Source organism: Sphaerodactylus townsendi, linkage group LG01 (genome assembly GCF_021028975.2).
Source record: "Sphaerodactylus townsendi isolate TG3544 linkage group LG01, MPM_Stown_v2.3, whole genome shotgun sequence".
NCBI lineage: Eukaryota > Metazoa > Chordata > Lepidosauria > Squamata > Sphaerodactylidae > Sphaerodactylus > Sphaerodactylus townsendi.
Genome location: NC_059425.1, coordinates 46838358 through 46852845, shown reverse-complemented (window position 1 = coordinate 46852845; position 14488 = coordinate 46838358). Strand labels below are relative to the sequence as shown.

General features: G+C 42.2%; 2 protein-coding genes across 4 annotated transcripts in view; one reads left to right on the top strand and one right to left on the bottom strand.

The window, feature by feature from the left end:
* The first annotated feature begins 758 nt into the window (after positions 1-758).
* On the top strand, positions 759-4691 carry MEA1 (male-enhanced antigen 1). Of its 2 annotated transcripts, none has more exons than XM_048482355.1 (4): positions 759-855; positions 2766-3056; positions 3188-3284; positions 3997-4691. In XM_048482355.1, the coding sequence occupies exons 1-4, from the start codon at positions 799-801 to the stop codon at positions 4158-4160; spliced, it is 609 nt and encodes a 202-aa protein (XP_048338312.1). In that variant the 5' UTR covers positions 759-798; the 3' UTR covers positions 4161-4691. The 2 variants fall into 2 exon arrangements, with proteins under 2 accessions (XP_048338312.1, XP_048338318.1); XM_048482361.1 differs by having other exon boundaries at positions 806-915.
* PPP2R5D (protein phosphatase 2 regulatory subunit B'delta) overlaps positions 4562-14488 on the bottom strand; it is a 48155-nt gene continuing 38228 nt past the window's right edge. The window contains exons 12-16 of one of the 2 annotated variants that reach the window (XM_048482337.1): positions 13568-13695; positions 12830-12931; positions 12119-12191; positions 10520-10636; positions 4562-7392 (exon numbers count right to left, since the gene is read on the bottom strand). In XM_048482337.1, coding sequence (XP_048338294.1) covers positions 7255-7392; positions 10520-10636; positions 12119-12191; positions 12830-12931; positions 13568-13695 — 558 coding nt within the window. In that variant the 3' untranslated portion in view covers positions 4562-7254. The remainder of the gene's footprint in view (positions 7393-10519; positions 10637-12118; positions 12192-12829; positions 12932-13567; positions 13696-14488) is intronic. The other variant, XM_048482346.1, reaches the window with a different exon arrangement.

Here is a 14488-nt window from a genome sequence, read left to right as displayed (position 1 = left end):
CCTATGCAGAGTTACTCCACACTAAATTTTCTGAAGTCATAATGGACTTAGATGACAAGTAACTCTGCATAGGAATCCATCATTACTATGTTACAACCAGCTCAAAAGGAGTTTTGTGAGATCTTAAAGATATCCCTCAGCAGTATGTATGTGTGAATTGGGGCACATTTCTGTGATGGTATCTTACTCCTATCTTTGTGCCCATTAGGATTGCAGTCTCAGAAATTAGTTAATGTATCTGATAAAGTGGGCTTTTAACATCCCACCAAAATCACAAACAGGAAGCAAGCCTATTTGCACTGAAAGGGAGTAAGATCCACTTGGGACTAAGTGAGACTGTTTTACTAAAAGCCTGAGTTGTTTTCCTAAAACTGTCACCTGAGCTAGGTGCTAGGGAAATAAGATACCTTGAGATCCTATGTAAAACTGAGTTATTAATTCAGACTGCTCATGAGCTTTGTGCTGAATAAAAGACTGGCGTTGAGGCCAGAAACTGGAATAACTAGTGTGTAGCGGTTTGAGTGTCAGAGTAGGACATAACAGATCAAATTGTTGGGGGAAATGGAGATTGGGCGAACTACGTAAAACTCCCTGAGCTCGTTGGGAAAGCATCGGGATAAAAATGGCATAGATTACCGGTGTGTGTGTGTAGGTTTACTCATAAGTAAGTGTCAGTGAATTAAATGAGAATTACAGTCCTGGAGAAGTACATCAAGAAGGAATCTTAGCAGGCTGCCGTTGTCATGGTTACAGGCTCCTCCCGCCGCGCTCAGTTATGACGACATCCTCATCAGCTGCATGACTCCTTGTTGCTTCCGGAGATTGAGCTGCAGGGAGAAGCCGGGGTCTGTCCTGGTAAGGGCAGGAAGAGTGTGGGGCTTGTGAGGTTTTCTTTTGGTAGTCTACCTATAGGTAGTATGTAAAGGGGAAGGATGGGTGGTGGAAGTACAGATTTGCTGTTACTACCGGTACATGTTGTCAGTTCTGCGTCTTTTGAAATGGGACGTCTGTTTCATATTGGCTACTTAGTTATAATTTTACAAGCTCACAAGGTAACCTGTTTGGGGGAGGGGGCTCTGAGGCTGAAAGGACGCCGTTTGCTTGTGGTCACTCAATGACTCAATGTCCCCCCGCATCACTTTTTACTTTTAGAGCTCTTCCACAACACGTTACACCAGTTTTAATGGTAGGTTCTGTTTTGTTAGCATGAGGGTCTTAAGTTTTTATCCCCGCCCCGCCATACCGTTACGTGGTTTTTACTGTGGGCCTTTGTATAGCCGTGTATACAACACGCCATTAGCAGGCGTCCTAGGGGTTAAGATGGATAAAAATGGTATCATTTTTGATGGTAGATGGAAAATACATTCGTACACGTAATACAATGACATTTTGATATGCTTTTGGGAAATGTATTATGGAGGTGGAGTAATTCTGAGAGGCAGGTGCAAGTTGTTGCTTGGTGATAGTTCCGTGGTTGCATGTGGAGTGGATGGGACGTAGATGTTTTTAGCATCTTCCTGGTCATAAGTATGGGAGATGAGCTACTACTCATTATTCTTTTGGTTGCATTGTTGTTTTTCACAAGCATTATATAATGTTATTTGCTAGCACAGTTTTAGTTATTGTGCCAGAGGCATTCAGAGGAAAACGGGATAATTGTTGGGGGTTAAGCCACTGACCTCTAATAAGAATAGGGCACAGCAGTTTTTGGTGCAGTTCTGCTCTTCTTATTCCATTCCATAGGAATGGTAGCAGCTATTCACTTATCGGAGGTAAAGGGGTATGCTGGAGCACATTATTGTAAACACTCAACTAGCTCCTGATATCCCACTGTCTGTAGCTGGTTATAGCTTTCCACATAAGTGGCAAGGAAAAACCCTTAGAGTACACCAAAAGTTTGTGTAAAGTGCTAACTCCAAATTGATTGTGAAAAAACTTTATTGTAAAACATTAGTTGGTATCTGATTAGGACTAGGGAAACTTGAATTTAAATATCCCCACATCCACACCCATGAAGCTCACAATGTGACCTTCCTTTAGTCATTCATTCTCAGCCTATCCTGTCTCACTGGACTACAGTAATTTTTATTTTACCAATTTTATATCTTGCCTTTCTGTCCTCACAAGGACTGCTAAGATAGCTAACAAATTAAAATATACATAATCAAATCACATTTTAAAACCATGCTGCCCTAAGTTCTGTGGGTGGGAAGGGTAGGATAAAATAGCAGTCTTCATTGAAGCTAATTTAAAATGTTAGATTGGGTAACTTCTTAAACCTTAGGGAAACCTTATGAAATGTCGGCCTGAAATATTAAAGTAGCTTGATCATTCTTTGTTCACCCTATGACAATTACATTAGGTAAAAATCTCACATAGAAAATGTTCAGTAGTCCTCTGTGGCTGCCTGATGCTCACTGCTGATTTTCTTCTGCAAGTTTCTTTTTATAAACATACCTACCATGAGTGATCTTAATTAGAATTCTCTAATTAAGATTCTATAGAACCCAGGATTTCCTCAAGCACTATTTAAAAACACTACCATGTATTATTACAGGAGCAATCTACAATTACATTTATTATGTAGCAAGACAGCCCAATTAAGCTTGAGGTCTTTCTTCTTGAATCTAAGGATTCCTTAATGGTGACTTAGTTCTTCACACACACCCCTAGCCTTTTAAGGGTTTGCCTCTTTCCTTGGACTGTTTTCTGGCATTGGTTTTGCAAGATGTGGAAATATAACTCTATCCTTTCCCATAACACAGTTTATGGCCTTGGAGCTGGTCCTAACTCTGAGAATGGGTCCAGAGAGGATATGTCCAAATGAACATGAAGAGGTGGGGCTACAAGAGACACCCGATGGAACTGCTGATCCTGCTGGGGAATGGAGTAGTGAGGAACCAGAGGAGGAGGAGGAGGAGGAGGAGGAAGGAGGCGGCAGCAGTCATGGCTACTTGTATCAGCCACTGAACCAAGATCCAGACCAGGGACCAGCAGCAGCTGAAGAAACAGTACTCAGCACAGATCCAGTCCTTGACATCCATGAGCGACTTCAGGTTATAGTTTTGTTTCTCATAGAAACCTATCTTGGGGTTCCTCACATGGGGATGAGGACAGAACCCAGCACAATCATGCCTTTTTTTTTTGCTATATTAACCTTCCAATGGGTTTTGTATACTGGTTGCAGGCAATGCGATTGCACCTCCCTGATCCACCTGTGGACAGTGATGAGGAAGAAGGCTCCAAAGCTCAGAACAGTCAAAGCTCCATTCCCATGGATCCAGGTAACAATCAGATGTGACACAGTTTAATCATTTTTGGTCATACTGACCTGTGTGGAACAACGCTAGCTTTATAACACAAAACATCAGTGTGGATGCCAAGTACTATTACTGGGCTGTATATTTTTTCTATTACACCAGCTTAATACCCGAGGTCTAGTTTTATGGTCCTGTTATTCTATGGCATGTCACTCTTCGATCCTGTAGTTCCTCCAAGGAATGTAATGGTATAGATGTTACAATAAATAGGAAAGCCTGGTAAGGTTGATAGGTAAGAGACATGTCCTCAAGGCTGAGTGGGTTCTGAACTCATGTCTTCTTGCCTACATTCGGTTGCTGCCTCTTCACCACACTTGCTCTCATGACATTGCCTCTATTTTTGCAAGCAAGTTTGCTCTAATTTGTAACAGCTAGAATATTTTCAGGCCAGCAACTTGAGTACCGGAGCCTGTGCTTTCTTACCTCATCGTTGTTTCATGTGGGTTAGCTGCTATGGCGATCTGATGTAAACATTTGTGGGGCAGTACCCGTCCTGCTTAAGTTAATTGCACACAGTCCTGTATAGATGGAGCTATTTCTTAAGCATCTTTGTATGAGGAGCTGGCAGCCTTTTGTTTCCATGTACTTTGTGAATATGAAACCCTGAAAGTGATGGGGTGTTGTTCTGGAGTTGTTGAAGCAGTATAGCTCATCTTTCAGCTCTGTTTGGTTCTAGAGCATGTGGAGCTGGTGAAACGGACCATGGCTGGAGTCAAGCTTCCCACACTGGGAATACCTGCATGGGCCAGTGAGATCTCAGATGACCAGTGGCAAGCCATGGTGCAGCGAACACTGCAAGCCCGGCAGAATCCAATAAGTTCTAGGCCAGAATGCAAATGAAGACGTGGCAACAACAGCAGACTCCCCACCTAGAAGAGAAACTTTGTGTTGAGTATGAAGTGCTGCCATTTATATCTCTCTGTCTTTCTGTGAACCGGTCAGGTAGAAACTTACCTTCTGCCAGCGCTGAAGCTCTTGTGTTCTTGTTGCATTGCAAATGTGTCTCTTGTGTCTCAGTTGTTTATAACTTTCAAGTGTAACTAGTAGGTGGTGGTGACTGTTGCAGGGGACTGGGTCACGAGTCTGTTTTCTGATCCTTGAAAAGCAGGCCACTCACATATCAGCCCCTGTGACATGAGCCTTCCTCATCTAGCATGCATGGTCTAGTCCTGTTGTCTTTCCCTCTCACCTACTTTATAGGCTAAAGAGCTTAATGGGGCCACGAGGTGGAGTCCAGGGTGTCATCTTTTCAAGAGATCCATTTTATTTAGTTCTGTACATACAGGGACATCTGTACAAAATCCAACACTGTCATACTATGTAATACTCTACTTAAAATAAAGTACACCATATGTACATATGAACTGTAAAGCAGCTTAATACTTGTGTCCGGAGAGTGAATGCATCACTTAGTTTTGCTTTCCCCCCCTCTTGTTAGGGACTATGTAAGAAGTGAAAGAGGCCGTTCCAACCCCGTCCATGTAAAAAAGTGGAGAAGGCTACTAGCAGAAACTAGGACAAAAAATGCAAGGAAATTCAGGACATCTGCGTTAAGGTAGATAGTGACCTGAAGCTGTGTGCTTGAGGTGTTCATTTTGGCTTGAGTTGTTAATTTTCACCCCGGTTTTCACACAGCTTCCCCCACCTGTGAGATACATAGGACACTGGAATGAATTGGCAGCAAACTAAACTTTAATGTTAGGTACCAAACACAATTTTCCCTGACCCCAAAACAAAAATGACAGAGGGCTATATTTACACCTAAGCCATACAGCACAAGATGCTCAATTGCAGCCCTGCTCCACCAGTGCAAAACTGTAAAAGGCAGAGGAGTGCTATGTTGCATCCATGTGGAAAAGTAAAGGGGAGAAAAGTCCTCCAGTTCTTATTTGCAGAGCCCAGCCTCAGGGAAGGGGGAATGAGTAAATGGATTGAATTGTACTTTAGAGTAGAAGAGTTCTAAGTCAGCTCCTTTTCACCACCATTTGAACCTCACTCAAGGACCACAGCCTACAAGGCAGGCTAACCATGCACATACTGAACATCACGCAAAATGTTTCTGGCTGTTGTGGATTTCCTGGACTGTGTGGCTGTGGTCTGGTCACTTTGGCTCTTAAGGCTTCACCTGTATCTAAGGCTGGCACCTTCAAACACACCTTACTGTGTCATGCCTCTGAAGATGCCAGCCATAGATGTGGGTGAAACGGTATGAGGAAGGGCTACCAGACCACAGCCACACAGCCCAGAAAACCCCCAATAGCCAGTTGATTCTGTTTGTGAAAGCCATCAACAATACACAAAATGTTTCTGTTGATAGGTGAGTTTGTTTTTGGTTTTTTGCTTTTCCAGTTGTTGCCTTATGCTCTCTTTCCCTTTAGAAACAATATTTTTACAGACATAGCACAAAGGACATTAAGGACTATGACAAATTGGTAGCCAGATAGTATTTTTTAAAGATGGGCATTTGAAAATATTTTGGCAGCAGATAAGCTAGGTAAGACAGTGCCAGTTGGCAGCCCAGTCACATGACACAGAATTAGCAGCAACTCTTCTTCCCAAAGTGCAATTTGCAGGTTAAGGAGAGCAACACTGTGAATTAGCTGCCAGTATGAACAGCTGGTAAATTCCCAATTGTCAGATGTTAACTAATCAGTTTTCTAATGGCTGAAAGGCCACTAAACAGATGGGGAGGGGCAGGTTATACATATAAATGGTTCAAGGTACAGAAGAAAGAAGGGTTGGAAGTACTGGGGGGGACATATTAAGTAGACAAGGCAGTACACTGTGCAAAGATTAAACAAGAGAACAGGAATTTTACATAGTATTTAAGAAGTTAGGTTATAGCCTGATCTTAAATAATTAATTCATCAGTCCCACTGTTGTCAGATGAGACTTGCTTTGAAGCAGATATACTTAGGTTCAGAGCCTTGTAAATTGGCTGGAAACTAGAATTTGAAGGAAAATCCAGCAATCAGCATACATGATTTGAGCTGATAAAACAGGCAGAGTGTGGATGAAGAACAGATTAGCTGCAGTGGAAGGTCAACCAAACTCTAAGTAAGGCTCCTTCACAGCAGCTGCAGTCTAGCTACCAGGCACATAGATCAACTAGTATAGCTAGTCTCTCTCTGCAAGGATGAAAAACTACCACAAAGTCCAAAGCAATGGGTTTAGAATTATGTGTAGCTGCCATTGCACCACAACCTGGGGGAGGGGATATGCAAACAGAACAGTGTATGCAAATTTTTGCTTGACTTATTCCATTTGCATTCACAAAAATTCAGGACTTTCTTACACAGAATGATTACATCCCTGTGCTAGGCACAACCGAAAACAAAGAGTCTCCTGCATGACGCTGTCACCCTTGCTCACATGGATCAAAACAACCAGAGTTCTCCAATAGATTAGCCAGTTATTGAATGGAGGGGAAAGCAACACACTGGTCCCAAATCTAGCATGGTCCCAAAAGAACAAGCGTGCCTCGATCCTTAGAAAATGGATTGGATTAGATCTGCTTAGTCTGTTTCATGTACAATATCTGTTTATATTATTTATGAAAAATGGTACATAAACAGGTGCAAGGAAGCAGTGGTGAACAGTTACTATAGTGTGTGGCTAATAATTTGCTGAACTCTTTCTGCTTTGGCTTGTGAGGCTGGGAGTCAGAGAGCAGGAAATGGAATGATCCCTGAAAGGAATGGTACTCTCATGGATTGGCTAGGCTCCCTTCACACGTGCACACAAGAACAGCTTTAAGAGGATAAAGCAGGAAGAAGTGACAGTGTGGTGGGATATGAGGTACAATGTAAAATCAAATCTAACCTGAAAGAATGAGAATGGAGCGGAGGACAGGCACAGCTCACCATGTTCATTCCCTAGTTATACATTAGAACAAAGTGCATTTCTGTGTACCCTCCAGGGGCTCCCTAGCCCGTCAGAGTGCCTCCTGGCTTGAGGTGAGGAATTCTTCTGCTCTCTTGTGTGCTTCCAGGGCTTTTATGGTGTAGACATCCTGAGGAAGCTCAGATTTCCGACGCAGCAAAACTTTCTCCTTCTTCATGTCCTTCAGCACCTAGACATAAAATTCACAAGAAATGAGAAAGCAGGTTTTGCCAACTGCTTCACACAACGAAAGCATCAGCCTCCCCTTTAGTGCTACTCTACATGTTAGCATTTACTGTGGGTCACTGCTGTGTTGAATTTCACCAGGAGGGCAGCTCCAGGTCATGTGGGTCCCTTTGCTTCCACCTGCTCGTTTACCCAAATCCTTCCTTCAGGATAATGATGTAAAATAGCTGCTGCAATGCTGGCCAGCTATACATTTTTTTTAAAAGCCCAGTAAAAAAAAAGCTGTCTATTCACACACATTTCACCCTTGACTACAACACAACCTAGACCATGGCAATGCCACAATCAAAGTGGAAACTAATGAGGGGGCATGCAATGCAAGTAACTCGAACAATGAGGCAAGCCACAGATTACAGGTGAAATCAAACATGTATGCAACACATTGGAAGGAATCTAGAAAAGATTCTATTTTACACATAGGGAAACATTGGGGCTGAAAAGCAAGCAGAATGAATAATTGACAAAAGAAATCTGAGTAGAAATATAACCACCCACTGTGTGTGTGTTTACTATTAATTCCCTTTCACAGCTCAAGAATACCAAAATTGAGAAAAGAAGCACTCATCGGTCTCTGCTGTCATACAAATACATTCTACACATAATCCCAAGAATTTTGTACTTAGAAATAAATCTCAGTGGTTTAAACAGAACTTTTTTCTAGTTAAGTATCATTAGAATTGCAGTCTCATGTTTTCTCCCCTACATCAATGAATCTCCCTGCCAACAATACAGAAAAATGTTCAACTATATTGTGATTCCCTCCAATTGCTTGCTTTCCACCCTCCAACTGATCACCACCTTTCCACTGCCTCCAGTAGTCTGTACAGAACTGAACTGGTAGGTATACCAAATTGCCACTGAAGAGGTTTTGGGAGCACCCTACTAGGAAGAGATTTCATACATTTTACTGAAGTGCATCAGCTTTGGGGGAATAGCTTGCGAAGGTGAGAATGGGTTCATCACAAGGCACTGGCTGAAAGAAGCAGGTGCAACTAAGTGGACTGGCTCCTAAGAACACAGAAGTGGCAGTTCCTGTGCTCAGAACAAACAGGGTCAGGTGGAATGGGATGGCTGGTAGGCGTGGGAGAGAGAAAGCAGTCCTGGGCTCAGGCCAGACAAAAAGAGAAGGAAATCACTGATGAGCCCCAGAGCATGCCCACGCTTGCTGATTGCCAACACCCAGCATGAATTTAACTGCAGCTGACCAAGGATAAGGCCATCGTTCAGTGACGGGAACATTTGCTTTCCATGTAGAAGATCCTCAACTCATCCATGGTATCTCCAGTTAAAACATTCTTGGGTAGCAGGGATGGCACTAAGCTAGGTAGACAAACAGCCTGCATCCATTATCAGGCAATGTCTTCTGCTGATATGGTCACAGGCTGTGCTCGTAACATAACCGTAACAATCTGCATACGTATCACGGGTCTACATGGGTCAAGCTGTGCCACTCTTGCTTGGGATCATCACAGCTGTGAGTGTTCTATGCATTCTAAACATTTATTTTAGTGTTTTGACTATTTTCTACCTTGGGGATCCTAAACTGCATAGAAAGGCAGCATAAAAATGTTTTAAATAACATACCGTATATACTTGCATATAAGTTGAATTTTTCAGCACATTTTGTGTGCTGAAAAAAGCCCCCCTCGACTTATATGCGAGTCAGGTGTATTTTAAACAATATTTTAGGGTTTTTACTTTGTCAGCCGCCAGGGGGGTGCAGTTTTTAGGCTAACGGCACCAACATTTCAGGGATTTTTCAGGAGACTCTCCTGATGATACCACCCAAGTTTGGTAAAGTTTGGTTCAGGGGGTCAAAGCTATGGACCCCCAAAGGGGTTGCCCCTTTCCCCATTGTTTCCAATGGGAGTTAATAGTAAATGGGACTACATTTTGAGGGTCCATAACTTTGGATTCCCTGAACCAAACTTCACCAAACCTGGGTGGTATCATCAGGAGGGTCTCCTAAAAATACTCTGAAATGTTGGTACTGCTAACATAAACATTCCTCCCGTGACCAAAAATCCAGTTTTGAAGAATTTTAACTTTTGTGTTTCAGCTTGGTTGCTGGTTGAGCTAAGGTTTTTGTACTTTTAAAGTTATTGTTCAGACCATATTGTTTTAATTGACCCTCTTTTCCACTTACAGAGCTAGTTTACTGTTTTTCTTTGAAATAAATATTCAAAAACATTTAACCTACTGATGCCTCAATTAATGTAATTTTATTGGTATCTATTTTTATTTTTGAAATTTACCAGTAGCTGCTGCATTTCCCACCCTCGACTTATACGCGAGTCAATAAGTTTTCCCAGTTTTTGTGGTAAAATTAGGTGCCTCGACTTATATGCGGGTCGACTTATACACGAGTATATATGGTAGGTTGGCTGAGCTGTTTTGTTTTGCATGACCTGCATTTCACAGAGATATCAGAGATTTACACATGTTTCAATAGGGCATTTTAAAATGGTAGAAAACCAGTAAATCCATCACTAAATGGCTCTTGGGGGAGGAAGCTAAATTTCTCTGGACAAGTTTTTTTTGTTTCAGGTTCCCTACTAATAATACTCAGGGTTGGCTAAACATTCAGCAGTGGTTACACAAGTGCCTTGTCAGCTATAATGATGATTTGTGAATCATCTTGCACAGCTGATCTGCAATAACTGACAGTGGCCAATTCTCCCAACAGAAATCTTCTACTTGGGAGCCACATGTTCCTTTCTACCATAAAAGGCCCAAGGAGAGCCAGTCTCTTCCCTTTCTCACAGCAAAAGCTAAACATCAGTAACCGTGTGGGCTGCCTATAGGACCGTGGTGGCGAACCTTTGGCACTCCAGATGTTATGGACTACAATTTCCATCAGCCCCTGCCAGCATGGCCAATTGGCCATGCTGGCAGGGGCTGATGGAAATTGTAGCCCATAACATCTGGAGTGCCAAAGGTTCGCCACCACTGCTATAGGGACACAACATGTATCCATGATGGATGGGCTTGCTTGCTTGTTCAGGAGGAATGCCAGCTGGCTAACAAAAACCAAAGCTCCTGCGCTATTTGGGGATATATAGATGAGTCACCTGCACAGCCTCTGTCTCCATCGTTTTCTTCAGCAGCTGTATGTCCTCTGCAGTGGGGGTCTCCGTCTCCATGCAATAAACAGGAGGCAAAGGTGGGGGTGCGCAATACATGGGATACTGCAGGAACATGGCACACAGAAAAATGGGAATGCAAGCTCAGCAACTCAAGTACTGAAACACCAAATGTTTAAACACACACATATAGATAGGTCTCAACATAAATTTGATACAACATTGACATTCCCCCTTGCAACGGAAGGTTTCTCTCTGTGAAATGGCTTAAACGTACCTGGGAAATGAAACAGGCCATGGGAGCTGTAACTGATCCTCAGAGAGAAACAAGGAAGGCCTCCCATCTCAACCTCTGTTACTTAATATATCACTAATTATCTTACAATAAAGGATCTTATTGTTCTGTGACTTTGTGCATGTTGTTTCATTTCAATGAAAGTAAAGCATGTCCAAGGTACACGGAGATTTAAACAACCCCAACATGTTGAAAACTCTGATACCACAACAACCACTTCATGCTGAGGCAGCTGCCCAGAGAAAAACTTCTTAGCCATTCAGGGCACTATTCTACCACTACATGAGCAGAAGGTGTGATTTTCCTGTATTCTTCTTCATTGCTGTGGCCCTGGAGTAATCAATCCAAGGGCTGAAATTCGTGAGACCCATGTGGTGGAGGGATGGCTGCCTGTGATGGGGATGAGTTCTGGAGCGATGAGGAACAAGGAATTAAAATTCCTCCTCCTTGTTCTGAGTGTTCAGCTCTGCTGAAAGAAAGGGACAATTTCATCCTTCCTTGTTCTAGCCTGCCCATCCTCGTGGCTGTTCCTTTATGGTGATCCTGAAACCCCCCAGAGTGAGCTTTCTGGGGATTGGAGGAATGTCAAACTTTAAAAAAAAAGACTGAGGGGGAGTCTGATTACCAAAGTGGTTTTTTACAAGCATAAGAGGGTTAAATTTAAGCAGCACATAGGAATGCACTTACTGTTTCACGCACTGCCTAAAAGGATGACCTCTTCCTAGCCTCCCTGCCACCAGACAGAAAACTGCAATTTTCATGTTACCCTAGCAGTGTGGAAGCTGATTATTCAGAAACTAAGGATTTTCTTATACCAGCACTTCTGTGTACCTACCACTGCTACTGTTTCAGGGATGGAGTATAACTTCAATGAAAGCAACTTACCAAGCTATGAAGCAAATATCCAGAAAATATATTACAAGTCAGCAATTACAAATATGAGGTACTTTGCTGAGGGGGGAGAATCAAATAAATTATGTTTGTGATTTAGCAAATACAATAATAGACAGATTTGCTAGGTCCAACGTGCACTTGATCATTTCCATTTTGCTCATCTGATGGTTATTCCCATTTTACAGCAGAGGAAAACCTGAAGCTGATGGCAGTTCATTTAGGGCCATATCCTGAAGCCATGATTGAACAGTAATTGAAACAAAAGCTAATCCAATTTCAACACTACCTACCAGACCCCAAACAGTTTCCGAGGTAACTGTTTCTGGACTTGTAACCTGTGGAAGAATAAAGGTGATAGTGGTCAACAACAATCTTCCATCTGTTAAAACAATCATTACCTGTGGATTTTGACGGGCTAGTTCTTCAATCTTATGCCACATTTCTTCTCGCTCCTTCAATCTGAATCGCCCTCTGAAGAGAGAAAGGAATTCTTTTAGACTTCTAACACAACCTGGCAGGTCATTTTAATGGGTTTATTACTGAAAAATGTATACCCTGCCTTTCCTATAGAATAAGATGGCATGAATTCCAAATTTAAAAACACACAAAATACAATAAAACCCCACACTCCCTTTTTAAAAAGTCTGCAGTCTATAACCTAAAGGTCAAGTCTCCCTGTGCATAAAATACAGAACTTCCAACAACTTGTCATGCCAGGTGCAGTTAAGTTCTCAAATCCCAGTGTGCTTCTGAACAGGGACTAAAGCAGACTTGGCTTTCAGAAAGGCAAGGAGGTTGGGCCTGACACAATTTCTTTAATCACTTTTATCTCCTAGTGATCTAGCATTCTCATAGGTTCTAACCCAAACCTTTGAATCACTGGTACTCTGTTATAATTTCTCAATTATTTAGGTTTTTTAAGCTCCTTCCTCTTCACTTTGTTTCAGTTTTAATTTCCTCCTGCATGTCAATAACTTGTTTCTGGAGGGCCTAAGTTCAGCAGGCACAACCTTCTCATCCTGTTGTGAACCATTCCCAAGAAAGAGGATCATGACATGGCAAGAAGTAGCTGATGTGTCAGCAGTGACATCCCCAACTGGAATACTTACTTCTGCTTCTCTGACTTGTATTGCTGTGTGCAGTCATCAAATAGCTTTTGGTTCATCTCCATGAACAGCTTTAGTGCATTGTAAATTAACCCATGGATTGTCCTGCAAAAAACCCCAGAAAAGTAGAAGATAACAAATTTGAATTATCCCACAAGCAGTGTGCTATCAGAGAGAGGGAGGAAAGGAATGGATTAAAATGGTCATCCCCCTGATACCACAACCAAATATGAATGGAAACAAGATTTAAGAATAGTTTCAGTTGCCAAGAATCACATAGTTGTGTATCGAGAGGCTGATATAGTACCTATTATTCTACTTTTCCTCCAGGAAGGACACATTTGTACTCATACTCCACATTCTCCCCTCTTATGCACGCAATTTTATCTTCACAACAATCTTTTAGTTTATAGTAGGCTGCAAAATTGTGACTGGCCCAAGATCACCTAAGTTCCATGGCTGAGCAGGAATTCAAATCCAGGATTCCCCAGTCCTAACCCAACACTCTAACTACTACCCCTCACGAGCTTTGTAGCTCAGTTTTCCTGTACGTGCTTTCATACTTCTAGTGCTCACTGCACATCATTATCCAAGCTGTTCTCTTTCTCATCATTGAGAAGGAGTTTTAGTAATAACTGAATACGGAATGGCCTATTCTGTAACCCACAGAGGAAAAGCATCTCTCTGCTTTCTCCTTCGTACATTGCCAAAAATTGAAATACAATACAGAAGTGACCTTACTTGTTCCAATGACTCTTGGAATTCTTGTAGAGTGCTGGGAACATGATGGGGAGAATTTTGGCCGCATTGTCACTGATCAAACTCATGATGTATTCATTGTTCCAATAATACAATGCCCTTTCTGCCACCTGCAAAAGTAAAAAGAAGTAGACTTTTAAAATCTTCTTCCTCTGAAATGACACCTGAAATGTGGGGCACAGGACCCCAGGAACAGAATGAGAGGAAAGACAATGGTCTTCTGTGGTAAAAGGAAATCCAAGCTGTAGAAGAAGAACAGTTTGGATGTATATCCCATCTCTCTCTTCTGTAAGGAGTCTCAAAGCAGTTGGTTCTGGTGGGCTTTCCGGGCTGTGTGCCCAAGGTCTGGTGGATCTTGTTCCTAACGTCTAACTTGTCCCGCCCCTTAGGGACACTGCTCTAGGAGGTCCCTCTACAGATGTCCTCCACCCCCAGGAGAACAGTACATTGGACTCTTACCTGAAGAGTCCTTTTCCTGGGTGGTAGGAAGACATCTGGGCCCTCCCTATACTCTCATATATATATATATACTATTCATAATGTTCTTGACAGTCACTGTTACACTAATGTTCCTATTTTTACTATCACTTTGTTCTTAAAGTCACCACATATTGACTGTGTTTAGTTCAGTTTAGCTTACTCACTATTACATACTACATACTAGAATACTCAAAGTCTCAAAGCAGTTTATAAACTCCTTCCTCTTCTCACAACAGACACCTTGTGAAGAAGGTAGGGCTAAGGGAGCTCCAAAGTCCAAAGTTACTCAGCAGGTTTCATGCATAGGAGCAGGAAAACAAATCTAGTTTACCAGATAAGAGTCTGCCGTTCATGTAGAAGAGCAGGGAGTCAAACCTGGTTCTCCAGATTAGAGTCCACCACTCTTAACCACTACACCATAAT

What these genes read in the sequence shown, in the direction of transcription:
- MEA1 (XM_048482355.1), top strand. Translation starts at nt 799, where the DNA reads ATGACTCCTTGTTGCTTCCGGAGATTGAGCTGCAGGGAGAAGCCGGGG. An exon ending in ACATCCATGAGCGACTTCAG is followed by an intron (nt 3,057 to 3,187) that starts GTTATAGTTTTG and finishes TACTGGTTGCAG; the next exon opens with GCAATGCGATTGCACCTCCC. An exon ending in CTCCATTCCCATGGATCCAG is followed by an intron (nt 3,285 to 3,996) that starts GTAACAATCAGA and finishes GTTTGGTTCTAG; the next exon opens with AGCATGTGGAGCTGGTGAAA.